Source organism: Gracilinanus agilis, chromosome 4 (genome assembly GCF_016433145.1).
Source record: "Gracilinanus agilis isolate LMUSP501 chromosome 4, AgileGrace, whole genome shotgun sequence".
Lineage (NCBI taxonomy): Eukaryota > Metazoa > Chordata > Mammalia > Didelphimorphia > Didelphidae > Gracilinanus > Gracilinanus agilis.
Window position 1 is genome coordinate 148,980,341 of NC_058133.1, and position 27,876 is coordinate 149,008,216.

General features: G+C 34.2%; 1 protein-coding gene across 1 annotated transcript in view; it reads right to left on the bottom strand.

Moving 5' to 3' along the window:
* Positions 1–27,876, bottom strand: part of RYR2 (ryanodine receptor 2) — a 550,493-nt gene that overhangs the window by 224,473 nt on the left and 298,144 nt on the right. The window contains exons 52-58 of the mRNA XM_044674985.1: positions 21,477–21,617; positions 18,304–18,467; positions 15,762–15,840; positions 13,908–13,997; positions 12,918–13,055; positions 11,071–11,148; positions 5,618–5,693 (exon numbers count right to left, since the gene is read on the bottom strand). Coding sequence (XP_044530920.1) covers positions 5,618–5,693; positions 11,071–11,148; positions 12,918–13,055; positions 13,908–13,997; positions 15,762–15,840; positions 18,304–18,467; positions 21,477–21,617 — 766 coding nt within the window. The remainder of the gene's footprint in view (positions 1–5,617; positions 5,694–11,070; positions 11,149–12,917; positions 13,056–13,907; positions 13,998–15,761; positions 15,841–18,303; positions 18,468–21,476; positions 21,618–27,876) is intronic.

Genomic DNA, 27,876 nt, shown 5'->3' on the forward strand with positions numbered 1-27,876 from the left:
TGTTTTGTTTTTTTATGTACTTGTAGCCTCCCCAGATAGAATATAAGGTCCCTGAGACCATGAACTATTTCAGCACTTCATTGTTTATCTGCCTGGACAAAGTTCAAGCCACAAGTACTTAGTAAATGCTTATTAATTAACTGACTAATAAGTAGAAAATGCTTAGGTATAGAGGATACCTTCATTTGTAATGTGGCCCTGTTATGGAATTTTGAGGATTTTGCCTCTTTTCGTATTCCTCCTTTACAAAATAAGGGAACTGGACTGGTTCTTACTTTAAACTGTGAACTCCTTAAGGGAAAGGATTTTTTTTGTCTTTATATCCTTAGCACTTAGCATAATATTTGACAAAAATACATTCAACTAACGGATTTCTAAGTTTATTTTCAATTACAAATTCTATGACCATGGCAATAATAGAACATCCTAATTTTATTGGTTACAAGATGTAGTTTAAGAACAATTCCTTTGTCTGAGCCTTTTGCAATTATCTTATTGACAAATTTAAAGGCCTTTCCAGTTTTTTTTTTAATTCTCCTCAACCTCTCTGCTTCCTTAAACAGAACTGCCATCTTAAACATTTGTTTTCATTTCTATGAAACTACACTATTTTGGTTGGCCTCCTTCCTCTCCAAACTTTCTTCTTTCTCCTTAATTGGTTCTACTTCTTTCTCATGGTACTTAAAAGGAAGCATATACTTTACATAATATATTAAAATTCTGTCACTTCTTCCTCAGAAATATTTATTGTATACATCTCTTCCTTTTCAAAACTAATGGCTAATACCAATGCTTAACCAATATACTTTTTGTCAAATGTCTGGATTGCTCCAAAGCCTCCTGGTATAAGACTATCAATACATAATTCCCCTTCCATTTAACGTTTTTATACCACAGAGTAGTAACTCTTCATAAGTACCACTTAATAAATCATCTCAAAAACCTTCAATGGGCTTGTCTTATTAAATAATATCAGTTTAAACATTTCTGTATAATTTTCAAGAAGGGGTTGACATCAAATGGTCCCCAATATCAAATTCAACACCCCTTTCCTTATACTACACATTGATATGAATGACAAAGAATCTGTATTCATCAAAATTGGCCTCCTAAATTTTCTCCATTAAATCTGGTACTCTTGTACTTTCTTTCTTTATTTCTTTTTTAAACCCTTAACTTCTGTGTATTGGCTCCTTGGTGGAAGAGTGGTAAGGGTGGACAATGGGGGTCAAGTGACTTGCCCAGGGTCACACAGCTGGGAAGTGTCTGAGGCCAGATTTGAACCTAGAACCTCCCGTCTCTAGGTCTGACTCAATCCACTGAGCTACCCTGCTGCCCCCCTCTTGTACTTTCTTAAGGATGATGGCATACTTGAGAGAAGACCAAGTCCAAATGGAACAGTAGCTGTGGGGACAGACATCATAAGAAAATTCCTGAAATAACATTTATAAAATTGAACATTTTTAAAAATTAATCTTGAATATACCAAGACTCATAAAACAGTAGTGTACTACATCTAATTTGGTTCAGCTATATATTCTTGGGATATTTTTAATTGTTACCATTTTCCCAATCTAAAATAGTAAAAGGAAAAACATGCTGTTTTTGTTAATGCTGAAATTTGTAGAAATGGAGTTGCTGTAATAAGTCTTCATGGCCATTAGGTGACAGTATTATAACACAATTTAGGGGGGAGAACTGTGTTGCAATATACCAAACAACAAAAATGCTAAGGGATCACCAAATATATTATAAACTGATATACATTATGAATTATAGCATCTTGTCCTAAGCTGTAGCATCAGTGAATAATAGATTTTTCAGCTTATACAGAAAAGTGACACTTATATGTCACCATAATTTGGAGATATGGCTTGAGTAACAGTAAAATCAAAATCAGAGTGTAATAATATAATTTATTATGGAGTTTTATTGAAAATATATTTTTAGTTCTGAATCTTATTTAAATTTAATTATAACAGCTATGCCTCTGTCTTCTAAGAAGATATGGAACAAAATATTCAGTCAATTTATAAACTAAACAAATATCTTAATTGATCAACTTAATTTATAATGCAGAAGATGGATAAAACTGACAACTAAAGGATTAGTATAAAGGCCTCTATTAAAGAATTTGCAGAAGAGAAGGCAAAGCAAATAACTAATGTTTTAATTTAACTAATGTTTTAATTTAAAAGTATTCTCATTTCTCTAGACAGTTCAAATATGCTGCAAATAAAAAGTAAAATACGACAATTATTTTTATTAGTATTCTTTCCATTAAGAAAGGTTGAGAGATGTCCAGAAACAGAATCTCACTGAATCTTATCACAGGAGACCCTCTTACTCATGTCTAAGTTCTAAATCTACGATCCTATGTTATGATGGATGATTTAATGTCTAAGTAAGTATTTTTATTTGTTGTTTAAATTAAATATGAAGAACAAAGCTGATGTATCTGGGTTCTACTGTACCTGAGACTATTTAAATAAGCAATGATGAATCAGTAATGACTGAGTTTTTATTTTGTTCATTTTTAAATCCCTACCTCCTGTCTTAGAATCAAGACTTAATATTGTTTCCAAGGCAGAAGAGCAATAATGGAATAAAATTACTTTGCCAGGCTTCTACAGCCAAGAAGTGTCTGAGGCTAGATTTCAACACAGGTCCTCCTGACTCCAGGGCTAGCTCTCTATTCACTGTGCCACCTAGGCCCACTCCCCTTCAATTCTTCTTAATTCCAGTGCCTTCCCCATGTTAATTATTTCCTATTTATCCTGTAAATAGTTTGCTCTGAATATATTTGTTTGCATAAAAATGCAAGCTCCTTGAGATCTTTACCTTTTTATATCCTCAGCACTTAGCACACTACAAGGCACATAGGAGGCATTTAGTAATTTTTTTTTATTAATTCACTGATTGAAATAATGTTTAAAGTATCTTTTTTACTTGATGACCAAAATATACACAGGATCTCTCAATTCAGTTGTGATCAGACTACCATGTTACATGAGCAACTACAAATGAGAAGACTGAGCATACACAGGGTTTAATATAATTATAGGGCACACAAATGATATGGATAATAATTAATGTATATACAAAGACATGCATAGTTGGAGGATCTGCAGTTTTGCTGGTGTGAACACTGCTTCCTCTAATGTAAGTCATTTATGTTTAGACTTATTAAAGGGAATATGAAAATTGCTATGGCCCAAAAATGTGGAAATACACAACCTGTGGCCAAGCTGGTAAAGGGCCTCCGAACTTAGGCTGATTCTAGGACAAGAAGCATACAATACATTATCAGGTATTATTTAAAGCATTCCCTTTCTTAGAACCTGCCAGAACTTATACTCCATTAGCACAGAATTCAAGAAACGAGGTTCACTAATGCACCATAATGAAATGTCATGGTAAAACTTTAGTAGTAGAAATGAAACACTTCTCAGAAATTACTATATTGAGAATCATCTTTAGATAGCAAATTAAAGCTTGAAAAATTTCTTTTTTTTTTTTGTTAGTTTTCTTGGAATTATAAGCAATATCAATGCTGACAGCTTTTCTTGATGTCATTAACAATAATAATAACTTCATCACAGTCACATATACACACTTTTCCCACACATTCACACAAATGTATACTAATACTTAACATAATTTAAAAAGCAATGATCCTTTAAAGGGCTGAATGAACTTTTTATCTCTTGTTTCTTCTTTGTTCTCCCTATTACTATGTCCTTCCTTCTGAAACAATAATTCCGTTTTTCCTAAACATCCACAAATATGCCCCCTACATATCTAGGCACTGAAAGCTTGAATCAGTAAAATTTCTTGGTAGAGGGTAACAGATATCTAGATTGGATCAATCAATACATTTAAAGGGAAGGGAAGATAGGAGACAAAAGAGAAGGGAATAGGTGGGATATGGAAGGAAAGGGCAAGGAAACCTGACCAAGGTGAAATGGACTAGATAAGATTTGGTAAAAGGTTAAAAAAAAAAGCCTGCTTTTTGAAAATTCTCTGATAGAATATTGGGAACCCAGAAAGAATGCCAGTTAGCAGGAGAGCTGAGGATTGTGGGAAGAATACAATGGACACAACTTTCTGTTCACTCAACTTTGGAGGGACAGGGAGGTGGGAGAAGAGATTCTATGGGACCTGGAGTACCTAAATCTCCGAAATCTTAGTTTCCCAGAGACCTTCAATTACTGCAACCAGCCTAGTTGATCTTTTAACTCCATTGAACAATGCTGAAGATACAATATTGCAGTTTCTGAGATTGGCCAAAGCGCCTGGACTGGGGGGGTGAAGGGGAAAGCTAAACAACCTTGCTTGAGCCTTGATTGAAACATTCCTTCTTTTAGCTAGTTATAGTATTTAGGAAAGGAGTTTACTGGGGTTTGGGTTAGTTAACTGAGATTGAAAACTACAGAAGAAATCTCTGTTACTACCTAACTCTGGGAGAGTCTGATATTAGGATTTAGAGAATCCCTATACCCCATTTTTCCTGATATTCCTTTCCTTTACTCCTTGAATTGTTTTATAACTGAATAAACCCCAGTTGAGATTTAAGTCAGATCTGAACAGCAGCTGATTTGGGAGGGAGACAACATCTTCATGGGTTGTAGGAGGAAGGTGGATTGTACTCCATTTTAAACTGCTTTCTGTTATTGGCAGTGGGGAGGCTTGAGTTAATTTAACCTGGCTCTGAGCAATTGCAGGGGGTCCTTTGGGTTGCATTCAACAGATAATATCTCCCCCTAACTTCTCATCCCTAATTTACCCATATTGGGGAACCTCCACTCATAAAACAACCTCAAGAGTCTCCCTAGTAAGTAGGGGTGGCGTGAGTAGCTTTGGCCCATAACCATCAAGTCGAGGGGTCACTGGAGCACGCCTCAACTATCCGCTACCCTCCTTCTTACAAAGGGTAATGGTATAGAACAGTGACACTGGAATCAAGATCTTAAATATCTGGGAGTCTTGGGGGAAAAAATTGAAGATGGGAAATACCAGCTGAAATGGTAAACTGCATAGCATATTCTTAAGCAGCTATGGACACATAAGACACATGTCTCTCTAAATATGAGAGTTTCTAGTAATTAGTTTCTAGTTGCCCAAGATATTTCAGTCATGGTTCCAAAAATTCATTTATATTTAAAGACCTTGAAATAAGAAAAAGTTTTGTAGCAGTTATTTAGTCATTTAATCTGACTCTTCAGGATCCTGTGGACCATATTACACCAACGCTATCCATGGGGTTTTCTTGGCAAAAATATTCAAATGCTTTACCATTTCTTTCTCTAGGAAATTAAGGCAAACATAGGTTAAATAACTTGCCTTACTGTCTGAGGCAGGATTTGAACTCAGGTTGTCCTGACACCAAGCCCAACACTCTATCCACTGAGATACCTAGCCACCTCCTCTTACTAGTATCTGGGTACAAAATTCCTCTCAAGGATCAATTAAGAATATATTTGAACCATTACCTTTGAATTGTGATTATCAAAAGGTGTGCAATTAGTTAGGGTTCTTTTATTGATTCCTTGTTCTACTCAAGACTTACATTGGCTTTTCAGCAGAAAGAGTTACTTTTTAGCAAAAATAATATTACCTTTGGCCTCCAGTTCCAGTTTCTTTTTCTTTGCCCATATGTTATGATAATTTTCAGCCATCATTTCTGCCATAGCCTTAAAGAAACAAAGGAATTGGCTGACTAATTTATTGCATCATATATGAACAATTATAACATGTGTAGAAAGAATAACATTAGCTATCCGAAAAGAAATGAAAAAATATCATATTAAAACTTTACTTTATAGAGTAATTTTAATTTATGGTACTTAAAACTTGACCTTATTTTCCCAGTTAAGTCTTAGGAAGATATATCAAGTAAGCAAGCAAGCATTTATTAAGCAACCTTTATGTGCTATGGTGTAGAGATATAAAGACAAAAGTGAAAAAAATATATCATTTAAAGGAACTATATCATGTAAATATACAGTAAATTCCTAACATATAAAGCAGATATGAGACAACTTTGGAGGAGAAGACACTAATACAAGAGAGGCATCAGGAAAGGCCTAATGCAGTGGTTCCCAAACTTTTTTGGCCTACTGCCTCCTTTCCAGAAAAAATATTACTTAACCCCCGGAAATTATTTTTTTTAATTTTAATAGCAATTAGTAGGAAAGATAAATGCACCTATGGCCATCACCGACACCCTGGATCACTGCAGCACCCACCAGGGGGTGGTAGCGCCCACTTTGGGAATCACTGGCCTAAGGTAAAAAAAGAGAAGCTTCAACTAATTTTTGAAGGAAATCAGATTTAAAGAGGTGTAGCCAAGGAGTAAGATCACTCCAGAAGGAAGATGGAAATATCTTGGGTGTAGAAATGGGAGTAGACTGTTAACAGAGTAACAATAGAGTGAATGGAAAGTAATTTAAAAAGGAAGAGATCAAGTTGTGAAAAACCTAGATACCAAAGAAAAGAGTTTATGTTTGCTCCTGGAAGTAGTAAAGAGTCTGAAGTTTATTATGAGAGGGTTGGGGGATAAAGTGTGACATGGTCAGACCTGAATTTTAGGAAAATCACTTTGGAGGTGGCTAAGTAGCCTATAAAAGAAAGTGGGAAGAGACTTGAGGCAGGGGGAACCAAAACCTTAATCAGGATGATAACTCTGAGAGGGATAAGAGGGAGGCAAGATGTAGCAACTGAAGGGATATATCAAATGTAAATTATGAATTAAAGAAGATATTGAGTTTGAGAACCCAGAAAATTTGGAAAATGGTGGTGTCCTTGACAGTCATAGGGAGTATGGAAGATGGGTGGATTTCAGGGATTGATATATAAATCTGGTAGTCATCTGAAGAGAGGTGATAATTGAACTTATGAGAGTCAAGATCATCAAATGAGAATATATATAGAATAGAGAGCAAAGGGCCTCAAACTGACCTTAAGGATAAAAAATAATAAGCATGCCATTGATGATGATTCAGAGAATAAAAATGGAATAGTCAGACAAATTGTTAGGTGAACCAAGAGAAAGTAGTATTACAGAAAACCAGAGAGGATAAAATAACAAAAAATTTTACAGGCTGTCAGTGAGGTTAAGAAGGAAGGTGATTGAGAAAAGAGTCATTAGATTTAGCAATTAAGAGATTGTTAACTTGGAGGTGGTACAACTAAATGAATTATGAAGCTGAGAAACTAGACTGTAAATTTAGAAAAGATTGAGAAAAGTGGAAACTACTAATGTAGATAATTTTTTGTTGCTGTTACTGTTTCTTCTTTTTTTCATATTTAGCTGAGAAAGATATGAGAGGATAACTAATGGAGATAATTGGGATGATAAGAAGTACTGATGGTTTTTTAAGGATAGAGAAAATTTAAATATGCCTGTGGTTGATAAGAAATTAAAGTACAGAGAAAAGGGATGAAAGTGAATGCAATCTACTGGATATGATGGGAGGGGGGTTGAATCACATGTACATATAAGGGATTTTGTTTTGGCTTTGGCCTTTTAGACCTTTATAAAGACCATCTCTTTGTTAGAGACAGGAGTAAAAAGAAAAGAGTGGGAAATGATGTCTTGATTGAGAGGTAAAAAGGGAGGAAGAGAAGGCTAATGGCCTAGGTGGTTTCAGTAATGTGAGAGCTAGGTCCTCTCATGAGAGTTGGAAACAGGGGAGAGGGCACTGGAATAAGAAGCTTGAGAAGAGGAAAGAAAGCCTGGAATTGTAGCTGTGGTTATTGGGATAAAGAACCAATTAGAGAGGAATAAAATCTCCTTGCTCAATTGAAGGCTCATTTCAAATAAGATGACTTAAATTTGTATTGGATTCATCCAATATGATTATGTGATTCCCTCCATCTCTGGTCAATGGCATAGAAATAAAGGAGACTTATGATGGGGGTAATATAGGATTGAGATCTGACAAAGGCATGAGTACTGATAAGGTAGAATAATAAGGAATTTGATAGAAGAAAATAGTGTAGAATTGAATTGTTTCTCTAAGGAGTAAAAACTAAGAAAAAAGGAGGCAGTGGAAGAAAAATGGCCTGGGAAAGCATTACATAGTAGATGGATTGAAGGATGAGGAATAGAAATTTTTAAAGGTCATTTTAATTCTTATAGAAATTTTTTAACACATATAGCTAATGTTTATAAAATTAGATAATGTCATCTATATGTGTATGCACACACACAAACACGTGTATGTGTACATGTATTTATATTAGCTAGAGTATGATCTAATTATATTTTTTCTTCTCACAATGCTATGTAATTACTGAAATACTAAATTCTATATAGACACAGGTTTTATAATAATAAAATTCCTAGAGAAAGTAAAATGACTTTGCCAAAATTAAGGTATTTGCATATGACATTTATCATCTCAAAAGTGATCCAAATTAAAAAACTTTTTAATTTTTTAATCTTATTTTTATTTTCAATTCTACATTCTTTCCCTCCCTTCCTTGCATTGAGAATGCAAGAAATATTATACCCATCATGTATATAAAATCATGCAAAATATTTCCACATTAGATATGTTCTGAAAAATGAATCAAGAAAAACATTTTAAAAGACAAAAGATATGATTCAGTCTGCACTCTAAGTCCATTAGGTCTCTATTTTGAAGGTGGATAAGATTTTTTCATCATGAGTCCTTTGGAAATATGGTGGATCATTGTATCAATAATAGTTCCTAAGTCATGCACAGTTGGTTATCTTTACAACATTGGGGTTACTGTATACATTGTTCTCCTATATCTACTCCATTATGTATCAGTTCCTAGAAGTCTTTTTTAAAAATATTTTTTCTAGAGTAGATTCAATTTTAATAATTGTTTTCTAACATTTTGTGATCCATGTTCTCCTTCTCCCTCATGCCTTTCCCTGGGATGGCAGGTAAAAATGATACAGGTTGTCCATGTGCTATCATGTAATACATTATTCCATATTTATTGTTATCAAAGAAGAAATATATTGCTTGTACTAGAGATAAATTCATGAAGGAAATAAAGTAAAGAAGGAAATAAAGTAAAGATTGAAATGCTTCAATCCATACTCAGACTCCATCATATTTTCTTTTATTGTGGTGGGTAGCCTTTTTAATCATGATTTCCCTGGACCCTTGCATTGCTGATAATAGGTAAATCATTCACAGTTGATTATCATACTTTATTGCTGTTACTGTGTACAATGCTCTCAAGAATCTTCTCACTTAACACTGTATCACTTCATCTAAATCTTTCCAGGAAATTTTTTGTGATTATACTGTTTGTCTTTTTCTTCTGGCACAGAATTCTATTATAATCATACACCACAACTTGTTTAGCCATTCCTCAGTTGATGGACATTCCTTCAGTTTCCAATTCTTTGCCACCACCAAAAAAAAGCTGCTATAAACATGGTTTATATACACAGGTCCTTTTCCTCCATCTCTGATATCTTTGAGATATAGACCTAGTGGTAATATTGCTGGATCAAAATGAATGCACATATTTTATGATCCTTTCAGCATAGTTCCAAATTGCTCTCCAGTATGTATTAGTTTATGGCTCCACTAGTCATAATATTAATGGCCTTATTTTTTCCGCATCCCTTCCAGCATTTATAATTTCCCTTTTTTTTGTCATAATAGCCACTCTGATAGGTATAAGATGGTACCTCTAAGTTGTTTTAATTTTAATTTCTCTAATTAATAGTGACTTGGAGCACTTTTTCATGTGACCAGTTTTAACTTCTTCATCTGAGAACTGCTAGTTCATATCCTTTGACCATTTATCAATTGAGGAATGCCTTCATTAGTTCATAGAAACCTCAGTTTTTTTGAAATGGTTCCCTTCATTATTTCTTATAGCATAATAGTCTTTAATCATATTCATATGCCATAACTTTTTCAGTCATTCTGGAGCTGATGGGCATTCACTCAGTTTCTAATTGTTTGCTACTACAAAGAGATTCTATGAGTATTTTCATACATATGGGTCCTTCTCCTTTTTCTTTGATCTCTTTTAGGTATAATAGTATTGCTGGGTGAAAGGGTTTGCCGTTTTAAAACTCTTTGGGCACAGTTCCAAATTATTCTCTAGAATGGTTAGATTAGTTTGTCTACCAACAGTTTGTTAGTGTGCCTATTTTCTATATGCCCTCCATCATTTCTGATTTTCCTTTTATGTTATCTTTGTCAATCTGAAAGATATGAGGTGATATCTCAAAAATGTTTTAATATGCATTTCTCTAATTATTGGCAATTTAAAGCATTTTTTTATGTGATATTGATAATTTAGTTTCCTCTAAATACAGTCTGTTAAGAACTACAGGAGTGGAAACAGAAGAAAAACAACTGCTTGAACACATGGGTTGAGGTGGACATGATTGGGGATGTAGACTCGAAACTACCACACCAATGCAACTATCAACAATTTGGAAATAGGTCTTGATCAATGACACATGTTAAAACCAGTGGAAATACGCATCAGCCATGGTGGAAGGGGGAAGGCCGGGGGGGTGAAGGGGAAAATAAGAGCATGAATTATGTAACCATGTTAATTTTTCTAAAAAATAAATATTAATAAATGTTTAAAAAATAAAATAAAAATCCCATCCAGCTCTCAAAAAAAAAAAACAACAAACAACAAATAAATAAATGCAGTCTGTTAATGTCTTTGATGATCTATAAGTTGGGTAATGGCTCTCGCTTTTTAAAATATTGCTACATCCCCTACATAATTAGAAAATGAGATCTTTATCAGAGAAATTTGTTGTAAATTGTTTTCCCCAGAATCCTTTTATTTTAATTTTGGCTACATTGGTTCTGTTTGTGCAAAAGCTTTTTGACTTGATTAAATCTGAATTATCCATTTTACCTCCTGTGAACCTCTCTGTCTCTTGGAAAGTCATGAACTCTTTCTCTCTCCATAGATTTGACAGGCAATTTATTAAAAACATTTATAAAACAACTTTTGGGAATATATACAATTACAGATCAATTTTTTTAAAAAAGAACAAAGAAATGAGATTAGGAAAAAATAAAAATCAACTGGAGTACTTACATGAAGATCTCTGGAGAGAGTAACATTGCTCATGTCAATAGCTCGGGGACTGTAACCATGGGCAGTATCAATAGAAACCTAAATGACAGATGTGCAAAAGAATCAGTAGATTATTCCAAAAAGCATCTGGGAGGAAGTTTTTCTAAAAGCATTTTCAGAAAATGTAAAAGTAATAACAAACTTAGTAATTAAGAAGAATAACAAATGGCAAGTGTTAGCAAAACTGACTTGCTAAATCTAGCTAACTCATCAATATTTCATATTTTATAAGCTATTACTGCCTAAGTTGCTTTTAGAAGTAAGATGATATTTCATAGGTCACAAAGAAATTGTAGACTCTCATAATGTAAGGGTTGGAAAGGCAGCCTTAGCTACATTTGACAATGATTGACTGTAAAACATATCTAAAAATAAATCATCCAACCTTTTCTTCGCGACCTCCATTGAAGGGGAACACACTATCTACTAAGTCAGTCCAATTTACTTTTAGTCAGCTCTCATTATTAGGACATTTTTTCTAATAAAACCAGGCTTAAATATACCTTTTTGTAACTTTTATGCACTGCTTCTACTCTGAGTTCAAGCAGAAAAAATCTAATGCCTTTTCTACACAATGATAACAGTCAGGTCTTCTATAAGTTTTCCCTTCTCCAGAGTAAACTTCTAGGGATAATGCTAATTACAAATGAATTTTTACTTTACCCACTCAGAAGCAAATGAAGCTTCTTGGGCAGGGAGTATATATTGTCAGAAATAGGCTTTATGAACGATCCTTCTTAAAATGTAAGTTCCTTGAGAATAGATGCTTTTTTTTTTGTCTTCACATCCACAGCACACATCCATCTTGCAGATACAGCATTAGATGCTTAACCCAGGATTACTGAATGAATGCAATCCAAATGACGAAATGAAAAATATAAGTTTTTTTCTCTAAATAGTGTGAAGTTGTTATGATGATAATAACAGATAGTTTGGAGAAGCAGATAAATGTGTCAGGGCCAAATAAAGCTTTAGGTCAAGAGCCAGAGACTGACAGGCTTCAGTTGAGGAAAGGAGGGGGCTAGACACTCCTGGCTCTCAAACCCCTCCCCCTCTAACTGCTTCTGCTTCAGTTGATAATGAAGACAGGAATAAGATTCTTCTGGTAAGTTTCTGTTATGACTGAAACCCCAATAATGTTCCTTTTCTTTAATTTATATTCCTCTCAGGTCAGTTAGAGGAGATACAGCAGCTAGCTATCTAACTGCTGAGGACAGAGAAGATCTTCTTAAACTGGCAGCCAACAGGATTCAAACTAAATGTACAGACTGAGTTGTGAGTATCTTTCCCAAATAATTATCAGGCACGGATTTGAAGGTAAAGGTTATATTAAGTAATAACAAAGAAACCTAAAAAGGGTAAATGAGGGTTTTAGAATAATGAGAGGAAACCCTGAACTGTTAAGTAGATGCTGCCCTTCCCCCTCCTCACAAGAGGGGATGAAGCACCTAACTGAAACTGGCTCTCTTGCTATTGATAAATATCTTACTCTCTAATCACTAAGTAATTATATAATTATATTAATGAAGAATAGTAATAACAAACAGGCTAACCCTATGAGTAGAAACCACTGGCTTATGCTACAATGGCCACTTCAGGTGAATCCTCAAGTCAGGAGTAGCAAGCAGAGTGTCTGCTCACATCCACTCCCACAAATTAACTGTATCCAAACCTTCTAAACTGCCCCCTCACCCAAAGTTCTCCAGGGGGGTCCCCTGGAATTCTGGGTGAGGCTATCCCTGTACCTTTGCAGGGATTCCATGCTTTGCATCTGCACACAACAGAAGTGCAGTCATTATGGTAATTACCTGGCTTGTCTGCGAGATACGTCGTGTCCGTGTATAAAGGGCCATGCTGTCTCCCTCTCTGGTTCTTTCAATCCTCCATCCCCAAGCAAGCATAGTTTTTAAAGACTCTTTGATTGGCCAGCGATAAATTTCTTTTTCCTAGAGGAAAACATGAGGATATCATATGCTAAAATAGAAATAGTGAACAATCTTGTTAATTTTATTCTGAAACAAACATTCCCATTTTTGCTACATCACTAATGTTTCTCATAGGCAAGGAAAGTAAAGTTTTTAGTAAGTGGCATCTAGTAAGTAGTACTCTGGTAAGCAGGTGTTTGGTTTGAAAAATGTAACTTAAAACAAATAATGATTTTATGATATAATTTTTAAATTCCTTTATTTTTTTCTCTTAACAATTACAGAGAACAGAGATGCATCCATCAGGAAATGAACATGTGATTACCATTTTACCATCAAAATAAGCAGAGGTTGATTTCTATCCTTTCACTAAAAACTAGAATCTCTTGCTTTTTTCACTTACTTTTTAAATTTTCCTGAACAAATAAAAAAACATGCAAATTATTTTTTAAATTAATTTTAAAATCTCCCTGTTTTCCAAGAATTGCTCAATATACTGAGGATATTTTAAAGATATCTGTCTATTATATTTTTAAGATAGGAGCTTAAATGGAATAGGAAAATGTTATGAAGACATACATAGAGAAGAGGAATACTAAAACGAAGAGTAAGTTGAAACAGAGAGGCCAAAGAACAGACTCAATAAAATATAATTATGAAATGAGAAGAAAGATTATGACAAAAATGGGTATATGAAATTTTAAAACAAGATCAGTCTGGGATAAAAAAAAATTTTTAAATATTTTCAAGTAGAAAAACATGAGTAGATAGAGGGCTGTCCTTAGCAACAGGAAGACCCTATTGTTTGTCTGAACATTGGTTTAAAACAAGAAATACCATGAAAATATCACTATAAATGATAAGAATTCTCACCTTTTCAGATAAAAGTTTATATGGTTTCATTAATGGTTGAACTTTAGAAGAGTCTGAATATATTTCACCATATATCCATCCATTTGCTAACTGAAAAAAAGAATAAATCACAGAATCTCAGAAGTAGAAAGGAATCTCAGGACCTAGCACAACCCATACTTGAAGAGGAATTCTTTCTACCTTCCTAGCAGGTGGTTGTCCAGCTTCTTATTGGTCTCCAATCAAAGTAAACTCACTACTTCCCAAAATATTCTCTTACTTTGAAGCAGTTCTAATTCTTAGAAATATTTTCTTCAAATCATTAAAATTCTTTAAACACTATATCTATCCCTATTCAACCATTACTCCTTGTTCTGTGGTCAAGGAGGAAAATGTAATCTCTGTTTTGCATAATTGTCCTTTTAATACATAAACATGTTCTCCCTCAACATTTTACTTATATAGATTAAACATGCACAATAACAAGAGAAAGTATTTGCAAAAGACAAATTGTAATCTTAAATTTCTAGATTAGTGTGTTCAAAATAATGAATCTAAAATTAACAAAAGCATATGGACAAAAGACTTGTGATCCCCTAAGCATTCTAAAGACCTTCAGCAAGCATATTTATATGCAGTCTCTTCTCTATTATTTTGCTCCTATAGATACATGACATTTAATTGTTCATTTTATGCATGGTATGGTTCCCTAACAGAATGTAGGCACCCCAGTAACAACTTCTATTTTATATCCTACCACTCAGAACCCTACATATTCCAGTATAATAATAGAACTCTAACCAGTACATCAAAAGAACCCTAATCCAATATAACACCACATTTATGGATCATAAATACCCATTAAATACTTATAGAAATAATGAAGAAAGGAAACATGTACCCTAACATCTGTCAATAATTCTATAACTCTAATAACTCTGTGGATAGTGAAATATAATTACTTTTACTTGGGCTATTATTTTATCAGTGAAATATAAATATAACATGATATTCGACAAATTCAGTCTTTCTCTGAATGAACTGTTAGGGTGCCATTTGATATCAATGGGAAAAATATGGAGTCAGATAGAGAGGGAGAAGGAACATTAAACTGTGATTTTGTTTTTCAAGGCAATGGCTCCTAATAGAAAAATGGAAGTTTCAAAGTTCTATTTCTTATTATAAAATATGAATTGCACGCATAGGATAGAAATTAATCTAAGGAACTTCTCATTATTATGTTTTAATCAAAGTATCAAAAACATGAGGATATTGTTTAGATATATTTTATAAATTTACATAAGAATTATTTCATTCTCTATAATCACAAATATAATCCATGTTCTATCAGTATAAGTATTAGATAGGATCTAAATGGCCATTCTTCAGTAAGATTACACTCAAACTTAAAATTTTAAAGCCCAACATGAATAACATTTAAGCACTCTATATACAATAGCTCATCTGAGCCTCTAAACAACTCTGTAGAACTGGCCAAATCAAACTCTTGAAGCCACAGTTTCCTTATCTGTAAATTGGACTTAAATAATAGTGTCTAAGTCAGAAGTATGTTGGGGAAATTAAATCAGAAAATATATATAAAGCCAACCTTTAAACAATACATGAATGTTTGTTATTGTGATTATGTTTGTCAAGTAGCTTTCCCTATTCATACAACAAGCATAAAAGATAAAACTATGAACCTATACTCTCAAAACCAAGTGCAGCACTCGTTCCACACCACAGTACCTCAAAAATAGCCAGCAAATACCCTTTTAATAATAAAATCTTTACTTTTTACCATTAATGGATGCAACACTGACAAGCTAATGAAAATGACAGTGCTTAATTATACTGTCACATTTTGATTTTTACCTTTTCCATTGACCATTTATCATGTGAATGTTCTGCATATTTGTTAATGAAGTATTCTAACTTTTCAGGAATTGTAATGCTGAAATAAAAAATAATGAACAGTTAATAATAATTAAGAAATAATAACACTGATATTTGACTTATGGCTCTTTAATGTATCAAAAATATTCTCTTTATCTTTTTAATACAAATTACTTAATATAATTTTTTTCCATGGTAGAGAGGGACTAGGCTTATAATTTTATTGACCAAGAGAACTTCAACAATCCCAGGCGAGGAACCAGGTAGCAACTACTATCCAACCTACAGCCTCAGAGTTACCTGAAACATTGAGAATTAAAGTGACTTGCCCAAGTTGAATAGCCAAAACTGAAATTTAACCTAGTTCTTCCTGTCTTGTAGATTGGCTTTATATCCAGAGTCTTATACTGTCTCTTTATTTTACAGACATTTTAATTTTTAGAGCTAGTGTTCCAGAAATGATAAAGAGAAAATGCAAGACTACAGAAAACACAAAACTGTGTGTCCTTCTATTTTACTGCATAATAAAGTTACATGTTAACTAAATTATTCAATTTTAAGAAACATTCATTAAAAAAAAAGAAAATAAATCCAATCAGAATTTGATCTCATCATACTTGGTAAATCTTTTGCTCTTTTATAATACATGTTATTTCATGACAAATCATGTTCTTTAGGTTAAAGAATATTTTTCTAAAAAACTTTCATATGAGAAAGAAGTTTTAAACTTTCCTGAAACTTTACTACTCCACATTTTTCATTTACTAGGATTCTTCATTTCTTTGACATTAAATTACTTTTCTTGCATACATGTATTAGTAATTGTAGTTATAAACGGTCTCCAACATTCAAACAGTATTATCTAACAAAAATATAATCAGAAGGTCCAAAAATTATTTTGTTTCATAATCCAAGTTATTTATATGGCTAAATAATATATTATTTTTAAATAAATATTAAACATATTTAATGTTTGACTTAGCTGGCAGATGTAAAATATAAAGTCTTTCTCAGTTATTAATCCTATGAAATTTTGTGTCGACACATTTCAAAATTTCAAATATACTATTAAAATGCCACTGATTGGCAATATTTTATTTACTAACAATATTAACTTAAAATTCATTAGGGGGCAGCTAGGCAGCTCAGTGGATAGAGACCCAGGCCTAGAGACAGGAGGTCTTGGGTTCAAAGTTGGTTTCGGACATATGGTAGTGGGCAAGTCACTTAATCTCTTAACGCTCTTCTGTCTTAGAACTGATACTTCATAGCAATTCTAAGACAAAAGGTAAAGGTTTAAAAAATAATAATTCATTAAAACTACCAATTTTGGGAATATAAATATAAATAGAATCAAGTATAATGCATTGTTTTCTGTGCTATAGACATTAAACATTAATTTGACCATACCTAAAATAAACACATGAAGCCTATTTATATAATTTTTCATATGCATAAATTATATTGCATGTATTATTATAACCATTAGGAAATTCCAAACCTATAATATAATGATTCTAAGTGTTCAATAAATACTCTGGGAACTTAATTGATAAACTACTAAATATAGTATGAAGAAGGTTTTGATAATATTCTGTGATCCTGACCCAGATGAAATATTTGCAAGTTCATCAACTAGTTTAGAAACAAAATTTAAAGATGTGGTAGTTGTTTGGCTATTGTCTGTTTCCTGACAGTAATATAAATAGGTAAAGTAATAACATGCAAACAAGATGAAAAATTTTCTCATTTTTTTTCATCAAATTATCCAGGCTGAATTTGTCACAAAGGCTCAGAGAGATAGGGCCTATTCATGAACCTAAACAGAATAACTCTAAAATACGGCCAGTTATTTTTAGAAAATAGACCCAGGGACTATTTTGCTGAGTCATCTTGTGAAGTGATCTTAGATACATAATGCAATATGGCATGAAGAGACAGCTTTTATTGGAAATAGAAAACAAGGATCCTATCAAAGAAAATTATGAAAAAAATGATGAGATTTCAAAAATACTCTGTTGTGACTACTTAATGTGCTGGGCAATATTATCTATGTCAAGCTCCTAACCATTAGCTATTTCTTTAACCTTCATTGTATTTTTATGTAGAATTAATATTTTTAAAATGTCTAATTGTATATTATCATTTCCGCAGCTGAAGTCTTAAGTGGCATTGCCCTTAATTACTCTTCTGTGGTTTATAATGTGAAACAAAAGCGTCTACCAACATTGTAACACTTGGTGAGACTTAGTGGTGATTAAAGTGATTGCTACATATACTATATAAATACTGCAATGGATGTGAAGAACTAAGAGAAATAAATTATGCAGTCATGTAATTATAATCATTGACAAATATTTCAGGGTAAATTTCTATGGAAACGTCACCTATTAATTCCTTGGCTATTACTATTGACAAACTTGGTCAGGGATTACAGAAAGTTCACTTTAGTACCTTATTCAAATTCAGACTTCACAAATCATTTACAATAAAAAGCTGCTGCAATAGAAAGAGTCCATACTTTGAGGTATCAACAGGCTGTGGGTTAAAGTTTCCCTCAGAATCCATTGAAGACTGCTTTTCCATCATACTGACATAGTTTGACTCCATGTAGTCAGGAGGCAAAGCTCCTGCAACAGCACTCAGACAGGGTAATGCCAGCTTGAATAACTCTTGCTCATATTTCTGTGGAGCAGCAGAGGATAGAATAAATAAATCTTTCCACCATTACCACTGGAAATGATTAAACATTACAGAAGAATCAGAAACAGAAATTAGCCTGCACTTCCTTAATTGCCTGACAGATTCTTCTTGTGCAAAATAAAACACATTGTCAAAAATAGAAATTAAAATGCCTGAAACACTACAAAAAAAAAATGAAGATGAAGCTATGCCAAAGAACAAGAAAAGAAAATCAGACCTCTTCCCCATTCCAAGGTTTATGTTTCTACATTTCAAATGAAATTAACCTGACTGCTATAGTTGCAAGTCTTAAAGACACCATCAACATTTCACTGCAAGGAAGAATCATTTAAATTACTATCAATAATGTTGATTCTGGAAACAAGCTACAGGAAGATGGAACTTTCTGAAAAGACAGGACAATTCGAATCAAACACTGGATTCAAGACACTTTAGTGGAAATGTCAACAAATATTTTCATGAAGAGAGATTTCTTCTTGATTCAACCATGTACTTCAATTTCCAACAGTATGGCAAGATGGTAGGACAATGTGGATCCTGGGGGAACCTGTAGATGGTTATTATACAGCCCCCAGGAATCCTCCAGAAGGAGGTGGTAAACAATGGAGATATTGATGAAACTTCCTATCTGAATGCCAAGATAGGTTTACTTAGAGGCTGCTTCTGTGATCTTGCTGCTGCCTGAAAACTGTAAGGAATCTGCTAATATGAATGAGCAGTCCACTGGTTCCCACCTATTTTCATTAACTAATGAGGGAGTGATTGTTTCCCTCAATTAGTAATCCAATTGAATAATAACTTTAAGGATAATCCTTGATTTCTATCTCTGACTGTGATCTGATCTGATGGATTCACTCAGAAGATCAGTGATTGTGAAGTTATCTTCACCAGTTGCCAGGTGGATCTCTAACTGACAACTTCCTGGAACTCTGAGAATAAACCAGGTCTGTGATGGCTTTCTTATAACAACTATTTAATAGTAACAGATAAGGTAAAGGAAAGGATTGGGGAGAATTGTGAAGGAGAGAGGGATTAAGGAGGATCCTAAACCTTTAACTAAATATGTTGATTATAAAGCAGTTGGTAATTTGAAGCCTGCTTGACCAGTTGTCTGGCCAGGCCCATGGCCTGACCCCAAAGCTTAAAGGTTTTCTCAGTCCATGATGATTTGGCTTTGGTAGTTGATCTTTTGGCAGGTATTTATGCTGGTATGATAGTGTTGAATTTACAGATGTTGTTTAATACTGATGCTGGATGTTGGTATGCACAGAATAATCTATCAGCAGGTTAGGCAACTAACCCTAGCTATGAAACAATCCTGAGATGACCCGACCTCCCACCAGTTTCTCAAGATTGAGAGGCTGATATACTGATCTTTGCTGCTTTTATAGTCCAATCTCAACTGACTTTTGGTCTCATGCCAGCTCAAAATGCCCTCACTGCATTCTGTGTTCCAATCAAGTAACTGGCACTCATGCTTGGCCAACATGGCTTCCTGAAAAAGTATTTACAACTTCAATTTCCAGCAGTATGGCAAGATAGTAAGACAATTTGGTACAGTGAAAAAGTAGACTTTGGATATCAGTTCAAATACCACCTCTGCTTTTACCATCTCTGTGCATGTCACTTAATATTTTACTCTGCTATGACTATTGTAATCTAAGGTTATCTAGAATTCCCTTGGGAACTCAAAAAATGAATAGGAAAGATATGATCTATTCAGGTCTACTGGCATTTGCTATGTTATATGTATAGTGTTTTGTCATATTTGTTGAATTTGGTCATTTAGGTTCTTAAATGCTGAGGAAGTAAAGTAAAATTTATAGGGCACCTCCCTTCCAGCTTTGATCCCAAGCACCTCAGGGCAGGATATAGGAGTCACAGTCACAGGTTGTGTCTGGCAGCCATATGCTGGGATCCCCTAGCTTTTCCCAGGGTCCCAGCATCAGCACAAAGTGGCCATAAAAGGAGGAGCTAGGGCCTTTTTGAAAAGCCAGCATGGAAAGTGCATGGTGCTCTCCTATCTGGACAGGGCTCTTGAAGGAACCTCTCCCTGGACTGGTTCCTCTCTTATCTTATCTAGAGATCTCTGACAAGTCACTGCTTCAGCTGGCTATGATAGAGGACTAGATTTTTACCTAAAGTTAGACTATCTTCTTTCTTACTAATAAATACTTATAAATCTTGTAATAAACTTTCAGATTAATTTTCATTTATAACAATAATAATGATGATTTTGAAGAAAAAGTCAAAAGATATATTTAAGTATCTTTGGATATTGTAAAGTGAGAAATTAGTGTGTTATTCTCATGTTATTAATTCTAAGAAATTAGTAAAGCTGGTTTCCTCCACCCAATCATCTCTCTTCAAGACAAGATTATCCCACCTGCATCCTTTTCCCTACAGGACAAAGGCCTTGCAGCCTTTGAGTTGGATTTTTGGAGTTTTATCTGAGAACTTGCCTTAGGGAGTTGTCCCTGACTGATCTTGTCTTAGACTGTGGAATACCCAATTATCAAATCTTAAGTACCATTTTGTCCAAGATGTTTCTCCCATTGTATCAGAGACTTGACCCAGGTGGTCAAGTCCATTGGGCTGAACAGATCTTCTTGTCAGCCCCTCCAAGGTAATCCAGCCCTGAACTCCTCCTCTCTTTCTATAATATTCCTGTCCCTTATTTCTGTTTTAAAAACTTTGTCTCCAACTCTTGAAATACATTACATTTTAAAGATGGTTTTCCTAGGTCTTTTTGAATTATGGTCAAAGAGGTCAGCAAGGTCCCATTAAACTTCTACTTCATGCAGGGGGAAGAATGGGGGTTTTGTGCAGTCATGAAAGTGACAATTAGAAATGTAGAGGAATTTTTTAGTACTTATTTAAGTTTCATATAAAACCCATCTAATGAACTAGACAAACAATTTGATAGGAAAACTCTGATTGTTTAAAAAGCAAATCATCAACTTACAAAGCATGAAGGGAGTAATGAATTACCTTTTGAGACAAGGCATCAAAAATGCCCCAGAACAACTTCCTTGACAAATGAAGCTCTTCCTCTGAGGCAGCACCAAAGTTCCCCCAGCCTCCAGGCAGGCAATAATACTTCCAGCATCTCTCATAATGATTTGTCAGCAGCTATGTATTAAAAAAAATTAAAGCAATAAGTGAAAGGCAGTTGTTTAGAACTTTCATCCAGAATTCTAATATCATATAATGCCACCAACTCAGAAGTGAAATTTACCAACTTTATCTGAATTTCTTTAAATTTTGTTTGACTTGCTGGGTTCTAAATCTCATCAGATCAGATTTCAGTCATTTTCTGTCATACCTGCCTCTGTGACATTATTTGTGTGATTTTGCCATTTCCTTCTCCAGAAAATTTTACAGATCAGGAAACTGATACAGAGTTAAGTGACTTGTCCAGGGTCACACAACTGGTAAGTGTCTGAAGTCAAGATTTGAACTCAGGAAAATGAGTCTTTGATTATGTGTGTTCTATTTGGTCACAGTGGAGCAAAACTGAGAGCAATGAGTAGCACTGTGAAGCAGGCACATTTCAGCTCAACATGACGAAAGTTTCCTAACAATTACAGTTTTCTAAAAATGGCCTGGGATGTCTAGTTAGGTAGTAAGTTATTAATAGATATCTTCAAGTATATTCAGGGTGACTACTCGTCAGACTTTGTTGTAGACAATATTTCTATTTAAGATTGGATCAGATCAGATGAGCTCTGAGACTCCTTTTAAGTATTGAGATTCTATGATTTTATGACCCTCAAATAGGGAGAAACTCAAGTCCCTTAATTTCTGCATGTTTATATTTGTAAAAGGTTGAACTGAACATTAACGGAATCTATATGATCTTTAGATACTGAAAAGGTATAAGGTGTAGTAACTGAAAAATATATACTTACATAACTATGTTCCAATGCCCACTCTTTCATTTTCTGTCAGTCTTTGTCTACCAATACTTTAAATAAATACTTCAAAATACATTTATACTCTAATCTTGCATGAAGAGTATTTACTCTCCTTTATAGCCACAGAATGACAAAATTTAATTGTTTTACAGGAACTTAGCAACCACATAGTCAAAAAATATATGAAAATAATCCCCATTACAATGTGTCAGAGAAGTAGTTATCTAGACTCCTTTTGAAGACTTCCAAGAAGCTAAAATCTACTGTCATTCTAGGCTACCTAACCATTTTGGGAGAGCTTTAATTATAGGAAATTTTTCCTGACACTGAGCCTAAATTTGCCTCTTTACAAAGCCTCCCCATTGTGTATGGTTCTGCCATCTGAGGTCAAATAGAACAATTCTCACATATTTAGTCAATAAACATTTATCGAGCACCTACTATGTTGCTATGTGCCAGATACTTTTCTAAGGGCTGGGGATACCAAAAGAGGTCTTGGATTTCAAGGATATTTGAAAACATACATCAAGCCCCACTTCAGGCTTCTCTTCTTGAGGTCAAATATAACCAGTTTCTTCAACCAATCTTTATATGACAAAGATTCAAGATCCTTCATCATCTTACTTGTCCTTCCCCTAAGAACTTTCCAGTTTGTTGATGTCCTTTAAAACTATAGCACCTAGAACTGAATGTAGTACTCCAGTTGTGGTCTAACTAGAGCAGAAACCAGAAAGATTATCAACTCCTTTTTCCTAGAAAATATGCTTCTCTTCAAGTAGCCCAAGTTCACATTAGCTTTTTTTGATGTCATATCCTATTGCCAACTCATACTGAGCTTGAAGTCCACTTTAGCCCATCTATATAATATATATGTATGCATACATATATATGTATATATCTTACCTAATGTTTTTGAATCAATATAGTGTATTGGTTCCAAGTCCAAAGAGTAGTAAAGGCTAGGCAATGGGGGGGGGGGGTTAAGTGTCTTGCCCAGGGTCATACAGTTAGGACACGTATGAGACCAAATTTGAACCCAGGACTTCCCATCTCTCAATCCACTAAGCCATATAGCTGCCCCTGCCTATAATATATTTTTTTTTGCCTATAATATTTTAAAAAGAAGTTGTTAACCATGCCTTCCCCATCTTATAACTGTTGTGGAAGCAAACTAAACCTCCTTTGTTCCCTCTTTCAAAAGTATAAATAAAACATTTTTTACATCCTAGTCTGAAGCCTTTGTACTAATTTGAAAGGAATGATCAACTTCTAAACAATATCCTGCTCCCTTCTCTTCAGACTAGCTTAGGAAAGAATTCTATCTTGAAATAATTTGGTCAGAGTCTAGAAAACAGGAAGAGATTCTTGACTAATCCAATTTTCCTGGACTAAGGTAAAGATCAGAAGAGCAAAGTTTCTTTTGAATCTTCAGGTAATTCAAAGTATCTTTTGAGTTCACCTTTGCCAAAATAGAAAGGAGAAACCTTAAAAGAAGACATCAAAAGAGAACTGGATGGCTTTCAGAAAAAAAAAAAGATTCTCCTAGATTCTACTGAGAGTTGTTACTTTCTATTTAATGAAGCATTATTTTTTTTAACAACCCTTAACTTCTTGTCCTATGATCTTGGAGAGTGGAGAAGGTTGAAAGCAGAAGACATCAATCCTGTAAATCAACACTGAGTAGGGAAGTGGCCTGTGATCTGGTGGACAGCTTGCAGACTTCACTCCCTACCTGGTTACTTTGGATCATCAGCTGTGGAATACTTAGTTCCTGGCATCCTGAAACATCTCTAGTTGTGAGACCCCTAAAATCAAGCCCTCTTCCTCAGGTCCTCAGCCAAGCTGTCAAAACCTGGCAGAAGCCAGGTTGGCTAAGGAACTTACCCCTTTTGCTTCCAGGCCTGGGTTGCTAGTCATAGTTTTACCTAACCCCCTTTCCAATCCCCTCATATTATAATTTAACTGATTCCCTGTGTGTTTTTAGTAATTTAAGGTCCTCATTGTATGTATGTAATAAACTGAATTTATTCCAGGCTGGGTGGGGCAGAGTGACAGTTGGTCAGCCTTAACTGCCATTTCAGTCAATGGTCATTCCCTTATAGTTAAACCTGATTCCCTGACTTGTAAAGTCTTACCCATTGTCCCTTCCTGTCTCCTATCCACCCCACTGAGCCCACATTTAATATTTAAGTCAACTTCCCTGGTTTTCCCCATTATAGAATGATGACATAGATCCATGCATTTAATCTTGAGAATTTTTATTGAATAAAGTCCAGAAAAAGAGATAACTAGTTGCAGTTATTGACTTTCTTCTGAGGGATACCAAAAAATCTACAGAAATTTACTTAAATAACAGGAGTCTGCTTTCTTCTTGAGCCATATACCTGAGACGTAAAGAAAAGTTTAATGGCTACTATCAACTAGTGCTTCATCTGGGGCAAAAAAAAAAAAAATAGACCCAGAAAGAACCTAAAAAGCATTGCCAGGGATTATAAAGTGTTTGGCAAAAAAAAATTAAGACTTCAGAGGCACAGGGTGTATTTTCATTGTTGTCCTTCATAGATCAGGACTTTAGAAGTTAATGGTATTTTTATTTTTTTTAAAAGAACAGCTAGATAAAAGATGATATTTTGATAACGTGAAAAAGGTTAAAATATAATCCCTTAGACCAGTAATGGGCAAACTTTTAAAAGAGGGGGCCAGCCTAGCAGTACCAGATATTAAACTATACTATAAAGCAGTGGTCATCAAAACGATATGATACTGGCTAAGAGACAGAACGGAAGATCAGTGGAATAGACTTGGGGTAAGTAACGTCAGCAAGACTGTCTATAATAAACCCAAAGAGCCCAATTTTTGGGACCAAAATCCACTATTTGATAAAAACTGTTGGGAAAATTGGAAAACAATTTGGGAGAGATTAGGCTTAGATCAACATCTCACACCCCTACACCACGATAAATTTGGAATGGGTGAATGACTTGAAAATAAAGAAGGAAACTACAACAAAATTAGGTGAACATAGAATAGTATACCTCTCAGATCTATGGGAAAGGGACAATTTTAAAACCAAGCAAGAGTTAGAAAAAATTACAAAATGTAAAATAAATAATTTTGATTATATTAAATTAAAAAAAATTTGTACAAACAAAAACAATGCAACCAAAATCAGAAGGGAAACAACAAACTGGGGAAAAAATCTTTATAACAAAAAACTCTGACAGAGGTCTAATTACTCAAATATACAAGGAGCTAAATCAATTGTATAAAAAATCAAGCCATTCCCCAATTGATAAATGGGCAAGGGACATGAATAGGCAATTTTCAGATAAAGAAATCAAAACTATCAATAAGCACATGAGAAAGTGTTCTAAATCTCTAATAATTAGAGAAATGCAAATCGAAACAACTCTAAGGCACACCTCATACCTAGTAGACTGGCTAAAATGATAGAAGGGGAGAGTAATGAATGTTGGAGGGGATGTGGCAAAACTGGGACATTAATGCAATATTGGTGGAGTTGTGAACTGATCCAACCATTCTGGATGGCAATTCGGAACCATGCCCAAAGAGCTCTAAAAGGCTGCCTGCCCTTCGATCCAGCCATACCATTGTTGGGTTTGTACCCCAAAGAGATCATAGATAAACAGACTTATATGAAAATATTTATAGCTGCGTTTTTTGTGGTGGCAAAAACTGGAAAATGAAGGGATACCCTTTAATTAGGGAATGGCTGAACAAATTGTGGTATATGCTGGTGATGGAATACTATTATGCTCAAAAGAATAATAAACTGGAGGAATTCCATTTGAACTAGAAAGACCTCCAGGAATTGATAGAGTGAAAGGAGAAGAGCCAGAAGAACATTGTACACAGAGACTAGTACACTGTGGTAAAATCAAATGTAATGGACTTTTGTACTGGCAGCAATGCAATGACCCAGGACAATTCTGAAGGATTTATGGAAAAGAACACTACTCACATTCAGAGGAAGAACTGCAGGAGTGGAAACACAAAAGAAAAACAACTGCTTGAACACATGGTTGATGTGGACATGGTTGGGGATATAGACCCAAAACTACCACCCCAATTCAACTATCAGTAATATGTAAATAAGTCTTGATTGATCACACATGTTAAAACCAGTGGAAATGCACATTGGATATGAGGGGGGGGTGTAATGAAGGAGAGTGAAGGGGAAAGTAAAAACAAAAATCATGTAACCATGGAAATTTTTTCTAAAAAAATAAAATATTTAAAAATATTAAAAATAATTAAAATAATTAAAATTTAAAAAAAATAAGGAAGGGGCCAAAGGAAAGGAAATGCTCATCTGTCAGTCTGTTTCTAAGGCAACTCTTTCGAAGTTTCATTGTACTGTATCCTACTCATTGTATTCATCAGATTAGGAATAATGTCATGAGGCAGGATAGAACATTTTAGAAGGCCTCATCTGGCCTGCAGCCATAGTTTGGCCATCACTGTCTTAGACTATTAATGTGCTTAACAAGAAGTGGTTAAAAGTACACTTGACTGAAGCCTGGGATATGTGATAAAGAATACCTTGTTACAGAAATGAAAGAGAATAGAATAGAGAGGAAAATGACTCATGTAGAAAAATATTCACATAAACATATATATATATATATATTTGTGTGTATATATGCCATGCTGAATGCTACCAAGAATAAAAGGTAAAATATAGAATAATAGCTAAGGAGACTAATAATGCACAAAAGGCAATATCTGAGAGAGAAAATCAGCAATAAAATCCATGTCCTAAGACAATTATACACAAATTAACAAAATATAGGTAATAAACAAGTTGTATTGGAGATCCTAATACAAAAATGCAAATTCATCTTATGGTTATCATTGAGATTTGGTAGAATAAGATTAATGGTTGGATTGTTTTATTGAAAAAATAAAGTACTGAAAATTATTGAAAAGGAACAAAATGGATAAAAGATATGAAGAAAAAGTGTCATGTATTTTTAAAATTGTCCTCATGTGATATGAGCAGATTAAGAAGTTATTGCATTCCCCTTTACTATATAGGTCTTCAAGCAGAGGCATTTAAAAGGTATGTGATAGATTGCTTTTTAGATATTCCTTGGAATAGATGGATTGAGGAGGTCTCTTCCAACTTGGAATTTCTATTTCAGCTAATTCCTGTAATCATCTTTGTGTAGCTAGTAATTTCTGCTTGTAAGATTGTCTAATGCAAAAGTGCTAAACACATACCAAATGGCCACACATGACCTGAAATACTCCCCATAAAGCTAGAACCAGATTAAAATATAATTGGAAAATATTTTTTAAAAATGAATTAAAATACAGTAAAACTTATATAATGTAGATATGGTTTTCAGGGATCTTTATGTAAATTTTAGTGGATCCTGCTTCTATTTCAGTTTGATACCACAGATTTATGTACCAGTACTTAGTTTTGGAGATTTGTTCAAAAGAATTAG